This window comes from Prosopis cineraria, unplaced genomic scaffold, assembly GCF_029017545.1.
Source record: "Prosopis cineraria cultivar Desert tree isolate PC_DT_omini unplaced genomic scaffold, ASM2901754v1 PC3, whole genome shotgun sequence".
NCBI classification, from domain to species: domain Eukaryota; kingdom Viridiplantae; phylum Streptophyta; class Magnoliopsida; order Fabales; family Fabaceae; genus Prosopis; species Prosopis cineraria.
The window spans coordinates 35,862,715-35,889,480 of record NW_026555334.1 but is presented as its reverse complement, the minus strand read 5'-3'; the positions used below and the strand labels follow the sequence as shown (position 1 = coordinate 35,889,480).

Genomic DNA, 26,766 nt, shown 5'->3' with positions numbered 1-26,766 from the left:
ATTTATAAAATCTTATACACATCTTATAGAAATAATAATTATAAGTTTTGCCAACAATAAAACACAATAACATTAAAATTATTAATTAAAAGATTTATATTTGACTTAATGTTCAATATTCGAAAGAAGAAATGAAGAACAAAGAAAATAAAAATAATAAAATATAACCTAAATCAATCCATTAACCTACGAGTTTGTCCGGATTAAAGTTAAGTCATAGATGACTAATTTTCTTAATCAAATAGATCGGTTAGATAATCAATTCATCAATTTATAGGCTAACTCGACCAGATTAATCTAAGTTTACAAACAATGCTTGCCGACCAAAAAAAAAAAAAAATCATGTGCAATGACAACACTAGGAAGAGGGGGCAGTGATTTGACTGGTACAACAATTGGGAAAGCGCCAAGGATGCCAGAGATACAGGTTAGCATGTAAACAAGGCACCTAATTATTGGTGTAAAACGCACATGGAATGTCATTTGTTTGATGATGAAATGAATTAAATAGTGGAGAAAGCAAGGGAGTGGCTTCAAAGTTTATGAATTATTAGAATTATTCACTGCAACATTCTCTGCATCGTAACCATGAAAAGAGGCAAAAAGAAGCAAATTAATTTCAATCCTCTGGACAGGCATGGAAAGATCTTGATGGTGTTCTAACCTGTGATCAAAATATATGCCCTCAAGCAGAACCCCTGCCATTTTTGACATTCAATGAGGCTGCAGAACTTGCTTCTTTGGTGCTCAGTATCTTTATAACAGCTTAGATAGTTTATGGATAATGCACAATAACCATTCAGGCTTACAATTTTTAATTTTTACCTTGCATTTGTTGTTCTGGCTTAGCATTGAACCAATTCTTCTCTCTGCCTTACTATGAGTCTGCTCGAGTGATATTCAATTACAGCTAGTCATCTATCCTACACATTTTACTGTTGTTCAAATCACAACGGAACTTCATGGGAGCATGGGATTGATGCCTCATCCGCTGAAAATTGTTGAGATGATATCTGTGTTTTCTGTAGGCTTTTGATTGCCCTCTTTACCACTGATTTCACCCCAAATCGTTAAAATTTATATGCTAATAAAAATCAATATATAAAATATATTTCTGATAAAAATTAAGATAAAGTTATATTGAAAGAATTCATCAATGTTAACCTCAATTATACGCCATTATCTTAATTTAAATTTAAATGTGCAAATTTTACGTTTTGAGAATTTCAACTCCATATTTCTTTAGAAGGAATACTGAGGGATTGTATGGTCCAAAGGCCCAGTATAGCTTCCGACCCTTTTCTGTTTTGAGCCCAGTGAGCTGGACCCAAAAGTTCACTTGGTATGTCAAAAAATAATATCTCCCTTTCTTGCAACAAAAAAAAGATATGCCTCGTTTGTCATTTGAAAATATTTTTGATAAAAATAAAAATAAATGTGAAAATAAAAATGAAGATGAAAATGATTCATTTTAAAAATATATTTAGTATGTACATAAAATTATGATATATTTTTTATTTAATATATAGATCTATATAATTAATATACTAAAATACCCTTATCAATTTTTTTTAATTATGATATACTTTTTATTTAATATATACATTTATATAATCAATTTACTAAAATACCTCTATCTATTTTTAAAATTATGATATATTTTTATTTAATATATATTTATATAATTAATTTACTAAAATATTCCTATCTATTTTTTGAATTATGATATACTTTTTTATTTAATATGTGCACTTACATAATTAATTTATTAAAATATCTCTGTCAATTTTTTAATTATGATATTTTTTTTATTTAATATATGCACTTATATAATTAATTTACTAAAATACTCCTATCTATTTTTTTAAATTATGATATACTTTTTTATTTAATATATGTATTTATATAATTAATTTTTAAAATATCCCTGCCAATTTTTTTAATTAAGATATATATTTTTATTTAATATATGCATTTATATAATTAATTTATTAAAATTTTTGATTTACTTCAAGATTGATGAAGAAAAATTTGTCAAATAATTTTATAATTGAGGTTATTTTTATCTAAAAGAATTTACTTCCATGAAACCCATCTTATTTCTATAAGCCTCATTATGAAACTTAATTTAATCTATTTTGATAAATTTCATTTCAATAAAAAAAATTTTCATACATACCAAAAAAAATATAAATTATAATTTTATTTTTATTTTTATGTCTCCATTTCCAACATACATGCTAAAAGGGCGATTGATTTTACCAAAAGAGTTTAAAAAAAAAAAAAACGGAAGAAAAAGAGTTGCCCTAGCCTGGACGGCGAGTTAGGGTTCGAAACTTCGAATCAATTTCAGTCGCTGTTGAACGTTGGAGATTAAAACCCACCAAAACCCTCTTATCTTCTAAGAAGTAATTTCGCCTCGTTGCAATCGGATTTCTGTTCTCTGTTGTCCCTCACATCGCCTCTGGCTCAACAACTCCAGCACTCTCGCCAACTAGAAGACCATGAGCAGTTGGAAAAGTCTTCTTCTACGAATCGGCGACAAGTGCCCCGAATATGGGACCTCCGAATTCAAAGACCACATTGTCCGTAACACTACATCGTCTTTCTCTGGCTATTCCGCTTATGTTTCTGCTTCTGAGGCGATACTTGCCTTTTTATTTTGATATCCAGGAAACATGTTTTGGCACCCTTCGACGTGAGCTAGAGCACTCTGAAAGTGATGTCTTGCAAGTAAAGTGCACTCAGTTTGTTTACTTTCTTAACTTCAAATTTGTGTTTTAAATGCCTACATAGTGGGTAAATGAATTGTTAGCTGAGAAGTTTGGAGTTTTCCTTTCCTTCTTCTTCGATCAATTACTGAGAAGGTTACTTATGGGCACTGCTGAGATCTTAGAGGGATATAATTCTTGGAAATTGAAAGTAATCGTGTGTTCACATAGTATACTATTAGGAAAAAGCTAACAAGCTTTACCGTGGGATAAGATACCCCTATCCTAGCCCAAACCAATTGACTGTCGTTTGAACAGTAAATAATTGATATCGATAATTGAACTCTAAATTACCCCAAATTCTGAATTAAGAACCCTGAATACCGATTAGACCAAAAAATAATACAGGAGGCATAACATTTCTCTCATTACATTACTGTGACTTCCAGTACTGTTGTTGACAAAGAAACACACCTTCAATATACAAACGTATATTTATCATTGCTTTGCACTGTGCTTGCTTTGAAAATTGGGAAAATTTCGTGACTTGTGTTTTAAACTGTAAATAGCAATGCATTGGTTTCCATTTATGTGTTTGCGATTTGTTCTGCTGGCTCAATTTCTTCTATTAGATTAAGAATATCTTTTTCGCTCCTTGTCTCTTAAATGTGATAACTTGATTAGAACAATAACGTAAGAAATGAGATATGGCCCTTTTTAATTGCTACATGATATTTTTCTTCCAATATTTGAATATCTTGGATGATATAGACTTGAAACTTGAGTGTCTACTGTATGAACGTAATCAGTATCATTAGGCATTTACTTTACTGTATCCATGCAGTTCCTTCTTGATTGTGCTGAGCAACTGCCTCACAAGATCTCTTTATATGGAACAGTGGTATGGATTGTCTGCCTTTCTCTCTCTTAAATTGCTAGTGCCTCTCATGAGTTGTTTTTACTATGTTGCAACTTTATGCGAAGAAGGCCGAATGTGGCATTGGTGATGAGGGTTGAACAAATGGTGCCGAGTCCGTTGAAGAGAGGTAGAGGAAGATCAAGAACACTAAAAAAAGTTATTGAATTGAACCTTTCAGCTAATTGTATATCTACAGAGTGGGTTGTTGATAGAGCATTTTAGTGTAGTGTGATCAATGTAGCTAACCTTATCTAATGTGATAAGGTTTGTTATTGTTGTTGTTGTTAATGATGACCAAGATATATATAAAATCTAACTGGCATTGATGAAGAAAGCCTTATAACTATCCATGGATCACAAGATCAAGTAGTTGAATCATAAAAAGATAATCTTGTCAGTGTCCTACTATGTGCTGACCAATTCCTTGTCTTCATCAAATGCAACTTCATGATAATTATTATTATTATTAAGAAATCCTTCAATTTCTTCTCCATCTCCTGAGGTTTCCATTTGTTCACCAATCATAGCTGCAGCATGAGAAGAGAAGGCCTCTTGTCTTTATATGGTTAGTGAATACAAAATCATGTAATAGTGACTGTTCAAGGATGGGCCAAGCGATAGCCTCTTTCAAATCACTTATATGGCTCTTGTTGCCATATTTATATATAGTGCATACACAAAAGTAGTTCCTATAGAAGAGCTAAAGCTGAGCTACATGAAAGCTGCGAAGTTACACATGAAGCATATCACCAGGAACTGTTTGAGTTAATTATGTTTAGTCTAAATTACTTATAATGTTTTTGTATTTGTATTTATATAGTGCTGAATAAGTGCCTACTATATGCTTCAGCCAGAAGCACTTTTGTTGTTCCTGTATTCTGCATTCATAATTCAATAGTTCTCTAAAACTTAAATACCATCTCAATTATCTTTTGCAAATTTTTTTTTATGGTTTCATTTCTGATTGAATTTTTGAAGTTTTTTTGGTTTCCTATTTATACATTTGCTTTCAGATTGGCTTGATTAACCTAGAACATGAGGACTTTGTAAGGAAATTAGTAGAGAAAACTCAAACTGATTTTCAGGTAAGCCATTTAGTCTCTTGATTGAGCTGCAAGATTTTTTTGGGGCTATTGTTATTATAGTCATGGTTTCCCTTTTACATTAGTTGGCATGCAGCTCAATGAAAGGATATGATTTATTCTGCGTGAACATGTTTTCTGTAATCAGTTTAGCATTTATTGATTAGAAATTTCCTGACTTGATGACTAGAAGGGAAATTTGACTATTTGCTGTGTGGGTTTGCTGGACTGTGAACCAGAAAACTAAATTTTTCCGTGTTTTAACTGTAGAGACTCATACATGGTTTCTTATTTTTGAAAAGTATGAGTATTTACATAAACTTTGTTGAATCTATCATGAACATGGACAATAGACGTTATAATGTTAATGCTAGGTCGTTGCCCGTAATTAACGCGCTGCATGGCTCGAGTACAGTGATAAGTGAGTTAGAGCCGCTGCATCGGCGCCCGGATGTAATGTTAAGCAAGGGCTGCCGCGTCATTCTGGACGCACGCGGCTAAAGAAGTTAGTCCATAAGAGCAAAATTAGATTTGGTACTTGGAATGTTGGGACATTAAATTGTAAATCTGTAGAGGTTGTAGGGGTTATGATTTAAAGGAAAATCAATATCCTTTGCCTGCAAGAAACAAAATGGCGTGGAGAAGAAGCTAAGGATATTCAAGGTTTCAAACTTTGGTATACAGGGAAAGTAAGTGCACGCAATGGAGTAGGCATCATTATAGATAAGGAGTGGAAGAAGAACGTTGTAGAAGTTAGCAGAATTGGAGACAGAATCATTTCCTTAAAAATGATAATTGGACGTGAGACTGTTAATATTGTTAGCGCTTATGCGCTGCAAGTCGGGACAGAAGTCAGTCTTAAGGAATTATTTTGGGAGGATCTGGAGGGGTTGATTCGATACATACCACAGAATGAAAAGATTTTTATTTGAGGAGACTTTAATGGGCATGTCGGGAGGGAAGCTGGTCAGTATGCGAGGGTGCATGGTGGTTTTGGTTTTGGAGAGCTAAATAATGAAGGATAAACTCTTCTTGATTTCTCATTGGCGTATGATTTTAAGATTGCCAACACTTGTTTCAAGAAGAGAGATGAGCATCTCATCACTTACAAAAGTGGAGCCTCAAGGTCACAGATTGATTTTCTTTTGGTTAGGAACACAGATAGAAGACTTTGTAAAAATTGTAAGGTGATCCCCGGAGATGCTGTAACGACACAACATAGGGTCCTAGTCCTTGATGTGTGTATTATGAGTAAAATCCAAAAACGTCGACAAGTAGTAACACCAAGGATTAGGTGGTGGCAATTAAAAGGTGAGAAGCAAGATATTTTCAAGCGAAATCTTTTGGATAAAGGAATTTGGGAATCTCAGGGAAGTGCTAACATCATATGGGAGGATATGGCTAAAAAGATACGGGAGGTTGCAAAAGTAGTTTTGGGAGAATCGAAAGGTTCTGGTCCGAGAGATAAGGAGTCTTGGTGGTGGAATAATAGTGTACAGGACAAAATCAAGTATAAGAAGAACTGTTTTAAAGCCATACATTTATGTAACAATGAGGAAAATTAGGAGAGGTACCGTATGGCTAAGAAAGAAACTAAGAGAGCTGTGGGTGAAGCTCGTTCTAAAGCTTTTGAAGAATTTTATAAGAACCTTGAGACGAAGGAAGGAGAGCAAAATATTTATAAGATTGCCAAGAGTAGGGAAAGAAAATCAAGAGATCTAGAACAAGTAAGGTGTATTAAGGATGAAGAGGGAAGAATTTTAGTTACAGATGATGAAATTAAAAATAGATGGGAGACTTACTTTTCTAAACTTTTCAATGATGGAGAGGATTCATCTAGTAACTTGGAGGATTTAGTAACTGGTGAAGGAGAACAAAATTTGTCATTCTATCGAATAATACGTGATAAAGAGATGAAGGAAGCTCTTAAGAAAATGGCAAATGGTAGAGCCAACGGACCTGATTGTATATCTATCGAAGCATGGAAATGTTTAGGTGAAGAAGGGGTGAGATGGTTAACTAAGTTATTTAATGTGATTTTACGGTCCAAGAAAATGCCTGATGAGTGGAGGAGAAGTACATTAATTCCTATTTATAAAAACAAAAGAGATATTCAGAATTGTACTAACTATAGAGGGATTAAACTCATGAGCCACACAATGAAATTGTGGGAGAAAGTAATTGAGCACAAGTTGAGATTGGAGACAAGTATTTCTGAGAATCAATTTGGTTTTATGCCAGGTAGATCAACTACAGAGGCGATTTATCTACTAAGGGGATTAATGGAAAAGTATCGTTGTAAAGATAAAGATCTACACATGATTTTTATTGATTTGGAAAAAGCTTATAATCGTATACCAATAAAAGTGCTTTGGAAGGCGTTGGAAAAAAAGGGAGTACGGATTGCTTATATTAAAGCCATACAAGATATGTATGAGGGGGTAAAAACTAGTATAAGAACGCCTAGTGGTCAAACAAAGGATTTTCCTATAAAGATTGGACTACATTAGGGATCATCTCTGAGTCCTTATTTGTTCAACTTGATTTTAAATGTTTTGACGGAACATATTCAAGAGGAAATCCCGAAATGTATGCTCTTCGCGGATGATATAGTTCTTATAGCAGAGACAAGAGAAGAGGTTAATTGCAAACTTGAGTTATGGAAGAGGACATTGGAGTCGAAAGGTTTTCGTCTGAGTAGAAGTAAGACGGAATATTTATATTGTAAATTTGGTAAAGGACTATTCGACAATAATTTGGAAGTGAAATTGGGAGATCAAATTATACCCCAAGTAGAAAAGTTTAGATATTTGGGAGCCATTATTCAAAATGATAGCGAAATCAGTGGAGATATTTCATATAGAATTCAAGCTGGGTGGTTTAATTGGAGAAAAGTTAAAGGAGTTATTTGTGACCATAAGGTGCCTAATAAACTTAAAGGAAAGTTTTATCGCACTGCTATCAGACCGGCAATGTTATATAGTAGTGAATGCTGGGCTCTAACGGGACAGCAAGAGCATAAAGTTGGAGTAGCAGAGATGAGAATGTTACGATGGATGTGCGGACATACACGTAAAGATAAAATTCGAAATGAGCACATACGCAAAAAAGTGAGGGTGGCACCTATTGAGGAGAAAATGATAGAAAATCGGTTGAGATGGTTTGGGCATGTACAAAGAAGACTAAGGGAGGCACCAGTGAGAAGAGTGGAACATATAACTTTGAGTCCGATTAAGAGAGGTAGAGGAAGGCCTAAGAGAACACTCTTGGAAGTTGTTGAACGCGATCTCTTAATTAATAATATTCCTAAAAGCTTGATAAACGATAGAGCACAATGGCGTCTTGCAATCCATGTAGCCGACTCCACCTAGTGGGATAAAGGCTTGTTGTTGTTGTTGTTGTATGAGTATTTACATCAGATAGTTGGAGCGAGTGCTTAAGCCACATTACTCAGCCCTTGTGAACATGCAGCTTCCTTAAATTTTGATAGATGCATACATGATGTGATTCATCACTAACTTTTTGGCTTTGTTGCAAGTAGGGCTCTTATTTATGTAATAAACTCTATTTAAGTAGTTTGGCACATAATGCTTGCTATGAAAATCTTGAAAGGAATTAAGTATAACGCTTTGCCATACTGTGGGATTGGCGTGTTAGATGTGAGAAGCCATTTGGAGGACTTTTTTCCTTTGGATGGAAAGATGTCATTCAAAGTTTAGTTTGATATTTGAGTGCCTTTGCAGACTCTCTTTAGTTCATTATATCTTAATTGTTTCTCTCTCTCTCTTTTTTCATTAGGATGCCTTGAATTGTGGAAACTGCAACAGGGTACGCATTTTAATGCGGCTTATGACTGTCATGGTATGTGTACTGTTATTATTTATTATCATTGAAAGCAGTTTACCTATAATGACATTATGGTTGTTTTCTGGTATTTTTGGATCATATGGGTAGATAGGAATTTCTCTAATTTTTCACAAATTTTATAATTACAGTTCATTGATTATTCTACGTCAAATAACTGTCCTATGCGGAGCATGGTTCTTCTTGTGTATACTGTTTCACACTTTTATTTATTTCCCCATTTAACCTCTTCATTTCCTCATTTTTAATGCGCATGCAATGCCTGCTTATTCACATTCCTCTTCGTTGTATAATTTGTTCACCATTTTATTTTTCAATCCTCCAATTGTATTGTAAAATGTTGTCATGTGATTTAATGTGTTTTTTAAAAGAAAATTTGTGCCTTCCTTTATTCCTTAGATGTGCAGTAAGGTTCTTCAACCAAGTTCTTTGGTAGTTGTCTTTGAAACATTGTTATCATCAGCTGCCACAACAGTCGATGAGGAAAAAGGGAATCCCTCCTGGCAACCATGTGCTGACTTTTACATAACTTGCATTTTATCATGTCTTCCATGGGGTGGAGCAGAACTTATGGAGGTAATATTTCTGTTCTTGACAAAAAACGTATCATCCCCCCCCCCCCCAACCTAAACTTCAGAAAACTTACAGGAGCCAGGATCAAAAAGTCTTTTTATATCATCACCTTATTTTGACATATTTTAACGTGTTTATATTCTTGGAAATGCTTTTCTCTTATTTTTAAGCAATTTATTTCCCTCATTGCACCTTGTTTAGGATGGAGAAAAAATGGAAGTCAAAGAATTAAAAAAAAAATAGCAAGGGATGTTTTTCCTCATCCTGCGTGGATGAAGACAGCACAAGGATAAGGAAAACCATGGACAATACTATTTTCTCTGGTTGTTTAGGGACATGAGGGGAAAGAAAACTACATAGTGCTAATGAAACTTTTACCTTAAAAATGGTTAGATTGTAAATTTTGGTACAAATAATTTTGTAATTTATTTTTTCAATACGTGTAAACTAACTATCTACTAAGCAAACTCCAGAAGTAACACATCAGTGCCCGTTGTGTGATAACACCTGCTGGCAATATGATCCCTGCTATGCTATTGGTTGCAGCTCGCCATTATATAGCTAGCAAGATCTGAAGTCAATTTATACCTTGTTTGCTTCTTGGCTCTATGGTTTGGCGATTTTGATAGTATTGGAAGGCCAATTTTGAAATTTAATTAATTCCTGCAGCTGTTGAGTTTTCTTTCAGGATATGGTGTAGAGAAGTTCTTGTGGAGATTATGGATATTCTTACCTCTTCTTTTGTATATCTATTTGCAGCAAGTTCCTGAAGAGATTGAGGGAGTAATGTTTGGCATAGAAGCTTATTTGAGCATCAGAAGGCACAATTCTGACGCTGGTTTATCCTTTTTTGACAGTAATAACGAAACTGAGAGAAGTCTTGGGGACAAGGTTGGCCTGTTCTTAGCTATTACTTGATCAATTTGTTTACTAAGCATATTATATCTCTGTATTCCCCTTATATTTTTGTATGATTTGAGTCTTATCTGCTGTCAGTTATTAATGTAGCCAAGGCATTGCAGAACTTCCAAGTTCTGAAGTTTATTACTCTTAACCCTGTAGAATATTGACCGTTAAAGTGGAAGGCAAAGATTAGAAATTGAAATATGTTAGTGCTAGATGGAAGCAAATATGAGCCTACTTTGGGATTACAGAATAAAGGACTTTCTGTGTTAGATTATGGGCCCGTTTGGATTTCGTTTGGGTATAATTGATTATGAAAATAATTGATTACATGGTTGATTTTAATCATAATTGATTATGTTATAACGCAATTTGTTTGGATACTATTTTTTTAAAAATTGATTTTAATATAATTGAAGATGTTTGGATAATTTATTCAGAATCGATTTTAGCTGTTTACATTACCAGCTTTTCAAAATTAAATTATTGATAAATTCGTATATAATATTATTAAATTTTATTTAAAAACTAAAATATATTATTTAAATTATATATCTGATTAATTATAAAAATTTAAATTATATTAAGATTAAGAATTTTAATTTATGTAAATAAATAACTCAATACATTTTAGTTCAAATAAATTTAATAAAAGAGAAAGATTTAATATTTAAATACCAAACATCAATTTTACAATAATCAATGAAGATGATAATATACAAGTTAATCGCTAATCACATTACGAATATGAGCCATATCTGGCAAAGATGCTAAGCATTGTCTAGAAATTTGGGCAACATAAAAATTGTAGCAATGTAACAAATGATGCAAAATATCTCTCTCTCTCTCTTTGGACCTTTGTAACAATTTTTGTAGTAACCCTTAATTTGAAATTGAATTAAATTAATTTTCCTCTATCAATTAATATTTTATTTAAATTAGTTTTATAGTAAGTGCTAAGTGGAGGGTGATGGTTAATAAGAATTTATGCTAGTAATTTTTTTGAGAATCCAAAATTCAAATTTTACTAGAAAAAAATAGAAGAGAAGAGAGTTTGGTTTTATTTTTATCAAGTTTTGTGCCTTTCTTATAATTTTTTTCTTGAGCCTTTCTTGTAATTTTCCTACATGCTTTTGTAATTCCAGCGCAGAAGCTAACTCTTGTAGCTTATGGAAAAAAATTGATTTTTGTGGAAAAAGTCAATTTTTCCTTTTTTTTGGATAAATTGGTGTTTGGGTAATTGATGGAAACATCAATTTTTTGTTTTCTTGGATAAATTGGTGTTTGGGTAATTGATGGAAAAATCTATTTTTTAACTCAATTTATTAAAATACGTATCCGAACACGCACTATATAGATTCTGTATTAGCTCTTGCCTTGATGTGGGATTTTAGATTTTCTGATGAAACTATTAGTTGCCAAACCGGCATTTGTTATCAGTTATCCTTTTATTTTTCTGGTTTCTGCATTTTTTTGTTCTTGCAATTCCCATTCTTGAATACTGTTTAAGAGTCATCTATTGTCTAAAAGTCTTGATAGATTCTCATTTCTGGTTTACTGTTTTTCTATGCCTTGCCACTCTTCTTTCTTTGGAATCTTATTTTTTATGATGGGTCTACTCCTTGTCTGAAGAGGTGTAATATTCTGAATGCTATAGATGTGTTGCGTCGGTTAGAAAGTGAGCGCCCACTTTCTGAAATCAATGCTATGGTAGGCCCGTTTTTAGGTGTAAATATGCCTTAGGGTTTGATTGTTCAAATTTTTATATCAATGAATTCTTGTTTTCTTTTTAGGAAAAAGATGCATGTAATGTTATTGACTTTGTTGAGGCCCAAACACAATTATTATTATTTTTATCTGTGTTAGTATCTTAATTCTTCCACCTAAAATTTGTTGCATAGACTTTACAATAGTTTATATTTCTAATCTTCTCAAAGCAATTATGCAGGACTTCTTGGAAGATTTATGGGATAGAGTCAAATCTTTATCCAGCAATGGATGGAAAGTTGACAGTGGTAATCTTCTTGAAGAAAATAGCATTAGTGATGCTATCTTACTGTTGAACTACCATTATTTTTTTTCTCATGCAAAGTCTGTATCTAAGTTTTTTCCCTTTATTTCATGGATCCATATTGTCACTATAGATATGTTTAGAATGAGTTGATAAGGTTTAGCTAATCAAACTGGAAGTATTTTCTTCAAAGATCTATAGGATTTATTCAAGCTATGAAATTCGAAATTTGCTGCCCATTGGATTCTTTTCTTCACATCTTAAGTTGGTTTCCATGTATATGGTGATGCTTGCTCATGAACCTCGATTACATATTTGGAGTTGATGCTCAGATACCCTCTAATAGAGTTTATACAGGTTACGTTTTTTTAGGACCTCTAACGGGTTTGGTTATCATGAATTTGTTGGAGGGGTTGGTTGGATTTAAGGACACCCAGTAGACAAAAGGGCCGCATATATATTAATAATCTTTGCCCTAGGAAAGTATATCGGCTATTCACTTTCTCAAAGCCTATTGCCAGTTGTAATGTGTTTTTTCCAGACATTTTTCTCATCTAGAATGCATTTTTTATGAACAAGAATTACAGCATGTTTGGTTCCCCCCTCCAAAGTCTGTTTCCGTTTGACCTCTGTTTGAGATGGACTTCTGCAACATCCAGCAATTTGTTGGATCTTGCAAAATTACTTTTGAGAAATGCAAACGGATTCCAAACATTCTCTTACTTTGCTTTCAAATCCAGTTGATGAATTGGTTCACCTGGTTGGACAACTATGGATGCAGATCTGGAGCCCGAAAATTGTAATTCTAAATTTTAGACATAGATAAATGGAATAACTGAAGTCCCTAGCATGTTATTTTGCGTCTGCATATGATTGTATATTAGGTCGAGTACTATGATTAATTCAATAATATAAGCCTACATACCAATGGCTAACACATTTATTTTGGCCTGGTTGTTATCTACAAGCATTGCTAACACTCAAGCTGAAAAATTTTCGAACGTCAAATTATCCCAAACAAGACCTCATCAAAGTTGAAAGAAAGGCATATGTTGACTTAGAACCCCAAAAACCTAGTGATAGCGTCCATCATGGGATTGTGGGTGAGGTTAGTGGATCAGTTTCATTTTTGTTACAAGTAATAAAGAGATTGCATTTATAAATATCTCAATTAGGATTTGTATGTTATTGAGTCAATGTTGGTTAGGATCTAATAAGTTTTTTTTCTGATTTTGTTATTATTTAATGTTTTTTTATATTATAAAAAATATATTAGCTAGTGGGGATAAGCAGAGTAAATTTTCAGATTCATTGTAATTATGGAAGATCCTCCTTAGTTGCATGAGTTTAAGATCCATGTTCATATTCAATAGAGATTTTCCTTTACTAATTTATGAAGTTAGATTCAGATTTTATGAAGATTTTTCTTCCTTCCTTCTTTCTATCTTGGATCCTATCACCTAGACGAAACTTGATGACTCACATTATCAGCCAATCTTCTGGATTAGTATGTCTTAGCAACTAAAACTTTCTCTAATGACATCCTTTATAGACAAATTGCTCGTAGCAATGTTTGACCTACTTCCCAAGAGTGGCCTGTTCAACATTCTTCAAGCTGATCTCCAGTACTTGGTATGCCCACAACGACACCCTCTATAGCACAAACTAGTACTGAAATCTTCATTCCTTTCTTTTGTGTTTATTTCAACCAAGATTCTAACTCATGCACCAAAATCTCACATAACTAGGTTCATAATTTTAAACCATTTAAACTACCAAAGAAAAACCATACATCTCTCTGGACCAAGAAATGCATTAGATCATCCTGGACACGACCTGAAACAGAAGAAACCTTTATGATCCATGCCAAGCTGTAGTCAGAAATGACATTAGGAAGGCTAAATTGGAAATGGCTGGAGCTTAATATCCATTGCTGGCGTATTCACTCCTGGGGATGCTTGGAGGGCATGCGGAGATTGAAAATGGATACTGGAGCTATTTGGCTGGGGTATATGAATGTTTTACCCATCTGGATATTAATTTTACTATGAGTAAAAAAGTAAATGGGAGCAGAGTTTGCTGTTGTTTTCTGGGGACACAGGAAGGATTTTTATCATCCCCAAAGTGATTTAATTTCTTGATTTGATGTCCATTATTTTGTTGATGTGTTTTTCTGTCTTATTGGCAATCTGCCATCAAAGTAGTATACTTATTTTCAAGTTTTGCTTTCTTTTTTCTGTTTCACAGTTTCTCTTAAATGTAACTCTCAATATGATAATATGAAGCAAATATGATCAAATTGTGTCTCTCATAAGTTGCACTAGTGAGTTGGAAAGCATGTTAGGCAGGAAAAAAGTATTAAGTGGAAGCCTTTGACGCATAGTGACGATATTTTCCATTCTCTCGTCTGGTTATACTTAATGGTTTATCACTTTTTCTCACCTTGACTTTTCTTGCCTTGTTTGCTGTTTCATTTCATGTACTGTTTCCATTGCTAGTTCCAAGGCCTCATCTTTCATTTGAAGCTCAGCTAGTTTCCGGGAAGTCCCATGAATTGGGACCGATAAGCTGCCCAAACATACCAGACCCACCTCCAATCCCTTCTGGCATAGCTTATGGTAAACAAAGGCATGAGGCAGAATTAAAATATCCTCAAAGAATACGCCGGCTTAACATATTTCCTCCTAGTAAAACTGAGGTTGGTTTGCTTTCCACTGGATTTTTTTTTTCTTCAGGAATCTGCAGGTTACTAGTGTTGAAAGATGGCAAAGTAAAAATAAATTCTCTATCGATATATTTATTCATGGTAATCAACGTCTATATACAACTAATTGAGGCAAGAAGCCTGTCTCCTTACTTAAGATAAAAATCTAGGTTAAATCTAATTAAATCCATTTAAGGATAAAATAAAATAAAAACTAACTTGATAAAGATAATAGATAAAACGCTAATAAAATGGAAAAACTAGTAAACAATTATTTTAAGGGCTTGAGAACAGGATTGTCTCTGCCCTCCGGTTGAGGCATGCTGTTTAACAACTCTCTGTGTAGTCAACAAGGTATATCAGCTTATATGTATGTTGCGTTTTGTCTGTACTAATTAAGCTAGCTCTTGAGGTTTTAATTCTATGGACTTTCTAATTTGCCAAAATTATTTATGTGGATTCAATGAAAAAACTTACTAAAATCTTATGGGTGGCAGGATCTACAGCCTATAGATCGATTTGTTATGGAAGAGTATCTCCTAGATGTGCTTCTGTTCTTCAATGGATGGTTTGTACTTGCTGTTTTTGATTTAATCAATTTTGTTGCGTGTGTGCTCTATCGTGTTTTACCTATGTCAACAGTCGCCATTTTCTATCTGTTTTCACAATTGTAACTGTTCTCATATTTGGATTCATGCAAAGCTAGTCGAAAGGAATGTGCTTCTTTCATGGCTGGCCTGCCAGTGCCCTTCAGATATGAGTACCTTATGGCAGAGACAATTTTCTCTCAGGTATGATGCTGAAAATTAAGACATTTTCCTCTGCTTATGTGTTCTGGTGTGGCTACTCTAAAGCTTTAGCATTGCAAAATTATCTGTCGAAGCTTCCAAATTGTACTACGTAGAAAGATGATTTGAGTAACATCTAGCATTGATGGAATCGTTAAATGAAATAATTCCCACCTGTCTCTTGATAGATGATGTCTTTAGTAGGAGGAGAGAATGTTATTGATTACACATTGACCAACGAGTGTCCAAAGTGGGGTGCAAACTAGAAATTATCTTAAGGATATAAGAATAAGAAGTCATATATTCCAAGAAAAGATGATTGAGATGGCAGATAATCCCATGTATCTGCATTGTGATCTTCATTTTGGGTTTGTTGACCTTAGTCTTATTAAACAACCTCTTGGTGATTGGGTTAGGGGTTTTGATTGCTCTATGAAACGTACAATTTTGTATAGGTCAACTATGCTTGATCTTTCTCTGACTTTGGCATGAGGATTTTATCGATCAGATTAGTTCTCAATTAATTACTTTGACTGAGGCTTTGGCTTTGGCTAGCGTCTGGGACTACGCCTAGAGTGAAAAAAAAAAAAAAAATTTCTGGTTGCTGCACCTGTATCTCTTGTTCCTTGCCTTCTTTATTTTTGCTCTCATATTTCTCTCGTAGAGTACTAATTTACTGATTAGTGTGCCCTTTTATAAATTTTTCTTCACTTTTTTTTTTACCAGATAAATTTTTCTTAACTTGAAATACTTGCAACTGTTTGTGATATAATCAAATGCAGTAAAATGTGAAGTTGTTTGCTTTATGATTTGATAATTTGAAATATAGCTGTAGTATGGATAGTTTAGAAAAAGTGAGACAGAGTGGGAGAAACGTGGTCAGTGAGTTGTGACTCATGAATTTCTTATTCATAGTGACTTAGTGACAGCATGATACAACATAATAATGGCTAATAGTTACATAATCGAATATCTCTAGTTATGTAAAATTAATCCTAATCAAATGCAATTACTCTCAATCAACAGTCAATCATAGTCAACAAAATGAATTACTATGCCTTAGAACATTGGCAGACTTGTTAATGGTATATGTATTTTTCTTGCAGTTGCTGATGTTACCCCAGCCCCCTTTCAAGCCCATATATTACACACTGGTTATTATTGACTTATGTAAGGTACAGTTAAACTGACTCAATTATGCTTGCTTCTCTGCTTAGTTGCAATCACTCTCAAGCCCATATATTCTTAGTGATTATTGTTGCCCTGATTAGCATTTTTTTAATGGATGTTTGACTTTTATCTCTGCTTCATTTCTTTATAATCATATGGCTGCACCAAAAGGCTCTTCCTGGAGCTTTCCCTGCAGTTGTAGCAGGAGCAGTTCGTGCTCTGTTTGAGAAGATTGCTGATTTGGATATGGAGTGTCGGATCCGTCTCATTCTTTGGTTCTCACACCATTTGTGAGTTTAAAATCTGAAGTCTATTTGAGTATTCATGCATGTGGGTGCAACATTCAAGATAATATGGCTTTTTCATGAGTGTGCGTTGAGTTTATTTGTTGAAAAAGGTATACAAAATTTGAAGAGTAATTGCTTTGATATATTTCTGTGGTCCACATTATAGGGCTCTGTAGCAAATGGTAGAAGATTTGATTCTATCTTGTTGATCAGATAAAATGTCTTGAGGAAAATAATCTGTTATTGTCATGTTATGGTAAACTTGTCAAGTTAATATATAAATTCATATAAATATTTGTATGGGTTGTTTGATGATATATCACTGGAAAATTATTAGTCATTCACTTAATCAACCACTGATGCAATCTCGTCACAGGGAGACTGCTACTTGCTAACTGTTTTTTCTGCCTGGCTTTACAAACAAACTTATGTTTTGTTTTTAACAAATTAGTGTTAACAATTTTCGTGCAATATGGACTTATTGGACGAGGTGCAGTACTGTCTGGTTTTTTTGACTTTACAGTCTTATTTTTTTCCTTTGCAAATGGGTTTAACAATTTACATATATAAATAGAAAGATGGGCAGGATTGATATTAACATTAGATTTTGATTGACGGTTCTGGCTATGCAGATCAAACTTTCAGTTCATATGGCCATGGGAAGAGTGGGCTTACGTCCTAGACCTCCCAAAGTGGGCCCCACAACGTGTATTTGTTCAGGAAGTTTTGGATAGAGAAGTTAGGTTGTCTTATTGGGACAAAGTTAAGCAGGTAATAGTTTATGCTTGAAATAGACATTGGTAGGGAATAGAGATGATCTTTCTTGCACATAGCCTCAGGAAGGATGAGGCATTGCTATACTGCACTATAGTTGGATTGCACCATTTTCTGGTTTTGCCTAAAATGAAAAGAAAATGGCAACTTCGTTTTTGTTGACAATGTGCTCTCTTCCTATCTTACTGGTTAATTGAATTTCTTCTTTGTTATGGTTGGAAATTGTGGAATTTACGGTATATTTTCATGGTATTTTGCATAGAGCATTGAGAATGCACCTGGTCTAGAAGAGTTGCTTCCTCCAAAGGGTGGACCAAACTTCAAATATGGTGCAGAAGATGATAAAGAAAACTCTGAGCATGTGCTTTCTGGAGAACTCAACAACATGGTTAAAGGAAGGGTGCCTATCCGTGAAATAATTGCATGGATTGATGAAAATGTGCTCCCCAATAATGGTCTAGAAGTTAGCCTCAGAGTGACGATACAAACTCTTCTAAATATTGGTTCTAAGAGCTTCACTCATTTAATAACAGTCTTAGAGAGATACGGACAAGTCATTGCAAAAGTTTGTCCTGATCAGGATAAGCAAGTCATGTTGATTGCTGAAGTGAGTTCTCTCTGGAAGAGCAATACTCAAATGACTGCTATAGCAATTGACAGGATGATGGGTTATAGACTTGTATCCAATTTAGCCATTGTCAGATGGGTTTTCTCTCCAGAAAATATTGAGCAATTCCATACCTCAGATCGTCCATGGGAGGTATTCTCAATAATTTGACATAAGTGATAGATCCTCCGAGTTTTTTCCTAGTTATTTTGTTTCTTTAGGTTTTAAACTGTTATTTAACGTGATTGGCTTTTGATAGGTCATTTTTCTACATTAGAATGCCAGAGACTTAGGATTTTGTTGTGGCTGGCATTGTTATCGCTGTAGACAGATCACAATATCTCTTTATATCTTGGTTTTAGTTGGTCTTCATCATATATACCTCATACTATTATTTATTGACCCCCTCCCTCTGTTGTTTTCCTACCGACAGGTTCTTAGAAATGCAGTAAGCAAGACATTTAATCGTATTTCTGATCTAAGGAAAGAGATATTATCTCTTAAAAAGAGTATTGCCCCAGCCGTAGAAGCTGCCAAGGAGGCAAAAGCAGAGTTAGATGCTGCGGAGTCAAAGCTTACACTGGTAGATGGTGAACCAGTTCTCGGGGAAAATCCTGTGCGATTGAACCGATTGAAATCACGAGCTGAGAAAGCAAAGGAGGAAGTGGTGTCCCTTCAGGAATCTTTAGAAGCTAAGGAAGCTCTTCTTGCACGGGCAGCTGATGAAAATGAGGTAGATAATGAAATATTATAGCACTTATTTTGTGCTTTGTCTAATTCATGTATAGAATCCTGACTTGATTACCTCACAGTTGGTTTTCTATTTTTCGTTGTTATTTCTGACATTGGTTGGTCACATGTATAGGCATTGTTTCTCTCATTGTACAAAGGCTTTTCGAATGTGTTAATGGAGCGTCTTCCAGAAGCATCTGCAGCCCAAACACTTCATGAATTGAAGTCTATGCATGTTGATGAGATGGCTGTTGGCCCTGAAGAGAAATCAGCAATGGACGTGGACGATGAAAATCAGACACATCAAAACAGGTTTCAGCACCTGTGTGAAATAATAGCTCAATTTTTCTTTATGTGAAATATCTGGATGATAATACGGCAATTTTCTCTGGATGATAATGCGGCAATTTTCTTTTTCTTTTTTTGTATCTTTTCTGCAGTCAGTCGAATGGTGGGAGGACAAAGAATGCTTATAATGTTGGTGAAAAAGAGCAGTGGTGTATCACCACTTTGGGATATGTCAAGGCCTTCTCTAGGCAGTACGCTGCTGAGGTATTGCCCTATTTCCAGTTCTGGAGTCTGACTGAGTTTTTGTATTAATGAACAGTAGTATGCTGTCTCAATTTCCTGCTGCACGTCAGTCTGTTTCTTGGTGTGCCATGATGCATGACTTTCTTTTCCTAGATCATGTTTGAGCCTTTTGTGTTCTCCGGAAAAACGTATTAAACGCATATTAGTATGCTACTTATTTGCTTATTTCGCTGCTGTATGATGGTCAGCTGAATTTTCAATGTCTTCTCTGACGATGCTTGCAGATATGGCCCCATATTGAAAAGTTGGATGCTGAGGTATTGACAGAAGATACACATCCTCTTTTTCAGACGGCTGTGTATTCTGGTCTTCGAAGACCAATTAACGAGGCTTGATCTATTTTTCATTTCCCTCGTTTTTCTTTCACTGTTATTTAGCAGAAAAGGAAAAGGAAAAAGTATCCATTTAGGCTGATGGTTTAGGATCCTCCTTCTAGTGATAGAAATGGACTTGACCATATTCTGTTGTAATACAAAAGACTCTTATTTCTTGGTAGATAAGAATCAGTGTAGTTCAATGGTGAATGAGACTTGACCATTGCGGCTCAATATTTTTTCTGTCTATAATGGCTGTTTTGCTTAGAAAGTTTTAACCCTCGTGTCCCCAGTACCACTTGAACACGTGCATATCTTTTACTCTCTAGTAGGTATTCTACACGATGGGGAGGTTCATGAAGCCCAAAAGAGAGGACTACTGTGGAGCTTACAGCATTTGCCATCTACTTATTGATGGGCGTAGTGAATACACATATCGAGTCGACTAACGGACTAAGTTGCTCCCTTCTATGTGCCATGTGAAAATATCTTGAAGTTAGATTAGACGTAATTGTGGACGTGTTATGCACAAGTTTTTTAAATAAAAATAGTTTAACAAGTTATTTTAAATTTGTGTATGATTAGTCTGTTACTTTATCTACTTGAAAATTATATAGCTCTGTTGATAACACTCCCTGAGGGTTTTATTTTGCATGTTAATTTCTTGATTTAGATTCTCTTGTATTCGTAATGAGTAATTACATTTAAAAAGAATAAAAAAGGGACAAGATATGCTTTTGCATCTTTTATCTGAAGACAAAAATAAAAATTTAATTTGACCAATATGTTTTTAACGTGTGGTTTTCGTTTATTTTTAATGCGGGCATTGGTCGTATCTCATCAGTAACATGGGCAAATATAATTTTTTTTTAGGGCAAATACCGAGATAATCACTTCAGCCAAAAATATTTTTGTTTTTGCCAATACACGTTCATTTGGCAATTGGTGATTTTTTTTTTCCGGCTATTTTATGATTAGAAGTTGCAAATTACCATTTGTGACATGATGTGATATTATTTCAATATTTTGCCAGCATATATGATGTATCGTTTTGCTGGATGCTATCAGATGTGGTCCCAATTTGGATAGTTGGAGAAGGCGAATCGATACATTGGAAGGGTGTCTCTTTTTCTTCTTAAAGAACTGCTAAACATGTAATGCACTGACCTCACGCAGGTTGCGAAAAAGGTGAACAAGCGTAAAACTTTTATTTATGGATGCCTAAAGATGGATAGTTTCTTGCCAAGAAAATCTAGACTTGTTATCCAATAACTTATACGGTAATGATGATCGGCGTTTTTGAGTTCGTTAAAGGCAAGTTAGACTTGGACCCATGCGTCGGAAGGCACGAAGAAATAGAGGAAATCCAACAAACACTTTACAAAAAGAAGAAAAATAATCCCTGCCTCGTTGGGGTAGGGAAAAATGTAGTTATCGAAATACTTGCGCCGTGCATAGCCAATTCTACTGTTCCATTAGAACTCCGGGCGAAGCTGGTAAGCATAATTACATGCTTACCAAGAATTTAAGTATGTTTGAAATTTTCCAGTAGAATGATATGAATATAGTGTGTGTTTGGTTTTTTAATTTGTGAAAAGTCTATTTAGTAAAAGTTCATTTGACAAAAATTAATTTAGTACAAGTCAGTTGTTATAACAAAATTTATATTTGGATACATTTTTTAAAAATCAGTTTAATACACTAAAAGTTGTTTAGATTATGATGGTGAAATGTGCTTTTAAATATACAATTATTAAAAAGAACATTGATTTATAATAATTTATAATTTTTGTTATATAAATGTAATATATTATAAATGTTTACAAAATTATGATAGAATAACATGTATTTAACAATTTTTTAACTTTACTTTATTAAATATACATACTTAAAAAATAAAATATTTTAACGTTTAATAACTTTCTCAACATTTAATGAGATAAAAGAGTAAAGATGAATATAATAATTATTAAAATGCACTATAAATAAAACCAAAATAAATATTCTGTATCTTATAAATAAGATCAAAACCCTATAAATAAGGTGGAAAGGATTTTTAAAAAACTTTCAAATTACACATTCTGAAATCTACTTTCAAGTTAGTTATCAAAGTCCTTTTACAATGTTAATTTTCACTATTATAATTACTCAAACAATATTTGACATTTGAAAAGTTGAAAAAGGCTTTTAAAAAGTAGGAAGTAACAAATCCAAACACACCCTGAATTTGATAATGAACATGCCATGGGTGTTTGCCCTTGATATGGTGCGTCTCATTGCTCGTTCATCAAACGCAGGGGAGTTGAAGGACGGAATAACATGGATTGTGGAGGAAATTAAAGAAAGCGATGGAGCAATTATTCTCTCATTGATGATATTCAGCAATACTAGGAGCGGTTTCTAGTGTCCATTGAAAGGATTAAGCTGCAAATATGAGCAGTTTCATGGTGTTTGGTATGATCAAGGTGTTGTGGTTGGTGCCTCTAGCTTGTCGAAGACATGTTAAGGTTGAGGTTGATATTGAAAGTATGTAAGATCCTGATCATTCAATTACCGCTCAATAAATTGCATTAACCTAATATTTCGATTTTTTAATCTTTTTTCCATTTCTCTTTTACTGGTACTGTAGCAACTGTATTTGTCAAAATTTACATAGGAAGTTCCATGAACAAGTATAAGATCAGATCTTAGTGATAAACAAAATGATGGATTAAAAATGGTTTTTATAAAGGACTAAAGGTGAACCGCCCGAATTTTGGTGAATAAGAAAATGCCATTTTTTTTTATACTTTTTCGGCCATGTAGAAAATCAGTTGAATAAATTTAAGTACGATGTTTAAATTTAAAATTAGATATAGCAAAACAATAGCTCGCTAAAACTTCGGGATCTTCATATTCATTCGCACTTCGCAGCATGTATGCCCTTGTAGAGATAGGCAGATTCTGATTGCTTCGCTTGGTGATCAAGACCCATATTAATGAAATTTCACCACAAAAGACATTACGAAAGAACTCTGTTAATCTTTGTCAATAGTGCAGTGAAACCCCACTTTTTCCCTGTTCTCAAGTCCCCGTGTTATCTCCAATCTTTGTGCCGATAACGTCCCGTGAGTTGCTTCAGATTTTACATTTTTTTCCGTGGATCTTTTATTTCTCCCTTTTGTTGAGTTCACCTTCGATTTCAAATATGATTCTTCAGGATTTGCGGACTCAATGAGATAAATTTCGCGCTCTCTTTCTGTACAATGCCTGACATTCCAAATCTTAACAGGATATATTGTCTTTCAGTAGTTAGTTCATTGGATTAGCGGCAATGGGTTCGAATCAATCGGGGCAAGTGATCGAAGGGGGCGACGAGGAAGACGAAGAAGATGATGATGAAAGAAACATCAACGATGAGAGGAGTAGGACCGGATCGGATTCTCATTTGTTGAAAAGGGTTTTGGAGCAAGAGCCGGAGATGCTCCGTTGCATTCATCAGCGTCGCCGCTCTCTCCGCAGCCTTCTTCCCTGGGAACCCCGCGGCTTGGGCCTGCCACCAAGATGTGGGATCCTTACAATGTCCTGGCTCCGCCGCCGGGGCCGTTATTCTTGAGGAGCTTCTCTTCGAATGCGTTGTACGATGATCGGACTGTGACGGAGGTGTTTCTAATCAGCCATGGGGAGTGCGAATTGAATTTGAGGTCGGATTTGATATGCGGACGTTCCCCCGAAGCGGCTTTAACGCCGAATGGGAAGCGACAAGCGAGGGCTATGGCCGTGTTTTTGAAGTCTCAAGGTGTTCGGTTCAATGCCGTGTATTCGTCGCCATTGGATCGGGCACGCTCAACTGCTGTCTCTGTCTGCAAGGTACTTCACTTTTTGCATATACTCAGTTTGGTAATTATAATCGTCGCCATACCATGATGAAGTCTAGAATAAAGCTCTAAGGACTTTAGATAACGCTTAGGACAAGCATTTGATCTCTGTTAGATGATTCAATTTGTTGGAGCTTGAGTGCGAGAAAATGACATTACATTTATATCTTGGGGTATACTTAGGACAGAAAATTATTTATCACCATACTTGAATGGTCAATTGGTCATAGATATAGACAGCATCTTAGCTGATGATCATATCTACCTGAACATTGAACATGCCAGTTATTTATTCATTAATATTTTTTTCTTCCTTCAAACATTTTCAACGCGAACAGGATTGGAATCTTCTAATTGATAACTGTATGTGAATATACCATATCACCTTGTTTATTTTATAATAAGGTTGCTGTTGATGATGGTTGGGTAACCTGCCAAGTGCTAAGCTTGAGGACCTCTTTCGTGGGTCTCTCTTGTGACGCTTGTTAGTTTTCACTTCTCTTATCTGTTACACTTGCATTTCTTCAAATAGTTTCTTCATAACAAAAATTCAAGCTCCAATCTCCTGTCACTATAGTTTTATTCTTTAGGTCTTGAAGGTTCTGACTTAATGAATATTAGACATAATTGTAGAGGGGGGAATGATAATGGAAGTTCGGTACTCTCTGTGCAAGTCAGTTTTCCATTCTATTCTTGTTTAAATGGTGTATTGAGCCTAAAAAGATTGACGCCAAACATTTGGTCAAGTCCATGAGGGAAAATTAGCTGAAAGCCTGAAACTAGCAGTAGATGCCTATGACATTTTCACAATTACCTTTCAATACTTGGATAATTATGCCAACCCTTAAGTTTACTTTTCAGTGTCACGTTGAATACTCGCAACGTAGGGTTGAACTGTTAGGCAAGTCATGAAGCAGGAGAGACAGAATCACAGAACGCTTTTTTGAAGTCAGGGGCCCGTATGGAAAATATTAGCCAAAGTTACTACTCTTGACTCTTACTGTTGTTTTGTGTTGATTGATCACTTTGTTGAATAAATCACAAAAGTCAATTGTCTTTTTAATCAAAGAAGTATGGATAATGTCTCAAAACAAAAACAAGTAGGTTGTATAAGGTGGAAATATTAAAATCTTGAAAAGATAAATGTTTTTGGTTTTCCAGGTTAAGCACTAAATAAACTCGTCTAGAAAAATGTGGTTGAATGCATTGAATGATTTTGACCCAGGAGGAATTAAGTACCAAATAATTCACTTGAATCTTATAGTGAATCGAGAAGGAAATTTTGCTTGTAGCGGTGTTCTATTCAAGAACAAGGGGTGTATGTTTGACTTGACATGCTAGTTTAATGACACATGCAACATGACACTTTTATATAGTATATGATGGTTTTACTCTGAATTTATGAACTTTTAGAACTCTAATTCTGAGATGCAACAATGGTTATGAGAAAAGGACATATTCTATAACAGAATCTAGTGCTTGAATTCTCATCCTCTATAGCTTCAATTGACAGGAAGTTAATTTTTCAGAGGAACGGATTCAATCCTCAGACGCACTTGCAGATATGAGTCAAGGGAATTGGGAGGACTGCCTTTGCTCAGAAATATACACACCTGAAATTCTCAGTATCATTGACAGGTTTCAGCCAGATTTTACTGCCCCATCTGGGGAGTCACTTAGACAAGTGGAATTCCGAATGATTCACTTCTTAAATGAAACTGTCTTGGGACTTTCTGAGAAATTGAGACTAGATTTCTCCTTGCATCAAAATGAGAACCAGGCATTTGCACAACCATTCCCAAATTCTGAGTAACTCAATTGATCAACAAGATGGACCTTCTCTCCATCCAAACCAATTGGATTTGGTCAATAATCATAGATTGGCACCGTTAAGGAAAAAATCTGGAAAGAGCAGGCTACAGGTTGTGACAACCACTGGAGATGAGATTGAAGATGAACTTTCTCCGGAGTGAAGTCAACCACCAGAGCTCCCTGCGTAGTTCGAGTTTCAGCAGCCATTCAGCATCTGTTTCTTGTATAGGTGTTTTTAGTCATTCTGTGCCTATTAAGTGTCTTCTGACTGGACTTCTTGGATGCAGCCCGCTTATGTCACACATGATATGCATAGAGGATTCTTCAGTGACAGTATTGCAGCATTCTTTGAGAGCTGGTTGGCAGATAAAGAGGGTGAATGATACAGCGCACCTTAGGCTTTTCTAATCACTAAGCTGTACTCACAGAAATTCGATTTTGGCACTGGCTGGGTTGATAATTTCTGCGTAGTTGATATTATCTACCAATTCACATGAATTGGCCCTTGTAACCATATATACCGTCCTAGTCGCCTCCGAAGGAGAAACGTTGCTGGAGTTAGATTGTTGCATCAATTATTTTGATTTTTTTTAATCTTAACTGGCCGTATCATCTATGTATCTTTCTATTTATTTCTATTTCTTTGGGTCTGACACGCCTATGTATTCTAGTACTTCAAAGATATGTAAATATTTTCCATATTCTCACTAACAAAACTTAACTAACAAAAATTGTCAGCCCAAACCTACCCCGAAAAAAAAATAAAGATTGTCAGCCATATTGCATTCTTCAAATTGAATTTCATGATAATTCTTTTTAAATGTGTTACAATTTGTTCTGCACACAAGCAGTAATAAACCATGCACAAATATCTATGCAAAGAGACAACAGAAACACTGTAGCTCCGGCCAAGCCCGTGAACCTCAGCAGTGACCCATATCAACAGTCCCAGGGATGCATTGGTGTAGCAGTTACTGCTTATCCTCCCCACACTTCCACCCATCTTCCTTGATTCTCTCTATTTGCCTCCTTCCTAGTTTAGCTCAAGTTCTCAGCAATTCATGGCT

At 34.8% G+C, this 26,766-nt stretch overlaps 1 protein-coding gene and 1 pseudogene across 1 annotated transcript; both read left to right on the top strand.

Annotated features, from left to right (window-relative positions):
- Positions 1-2,287: 2,287 nt before the first annotated feature.
- LOC129304513 (nuclear cap-binding protein subunit 1) lies at positions 2,288-20,600 on the top strand. Its single transcript, XM_054944199.1, has 19 exons — positions 2,288-2,585; positions 2,674-2,733; positions 3,556-3,612; positions 4,644-4,715; positions 8,511-8,573; positions 8,976-9,152; positions 9,909-10,040; positions 12,001-12,067; positions 14,562-14,761; positions 15,265-15,335; positions 15,474-15,558; positions 16,662-16,730; positions 16,897-17,015; positions 17,645-17,783; positions 18,049-18,546; positions 18,827-19,126; positions 19,259-19,437; positions 19,566-19,677; positions 19,941-20,600. Exons 1-19 carry the CDS (start codon positions 2,505-2,507, stop codon positions 20,049-20,051), a joined length of 2,592 nt encoding a protein of 863 aa, XP_054800174.1. The 5' UTR covers positions 2,288-2,504; the 3' UTR covers positions 20,052-20,600.
- A 2,270-nt stretch (positions 20,601-22,870) lies between these two features.
- Positions 22,871-26,400, top strand: LOC129304628 (uncharacterized; annotated as a pseudogene).
- The last annotated feature ends 366 nt before the right edge of the window (positions 26,401-26,766 follow it).

Bases quoted from the DNA above. Each gene is read 5' to 3' on its own strand.
- LOC129304513 (XM_054944199.1), top strand. From the start codon at position 2,505: ATGAGCAGTTGGAAAAGTCTTCTTCTACGAATCGGCGACAAGTGCCCC. The intron at 8,574-8,975 runs GTATGTGTACTG...TTTATTCCTTAG, and splicing joins TGCGGCTTATGACTGTCATG to ATGTGCAGTAAGGTTCTTCA. The intron at 19,127-19,258 runs GTAGATAATGAA...TCACATGTATAG, and splicing joins GGGCAGCTGATGAAAATGAG to GCATTGTTTCTCTCATTGTA.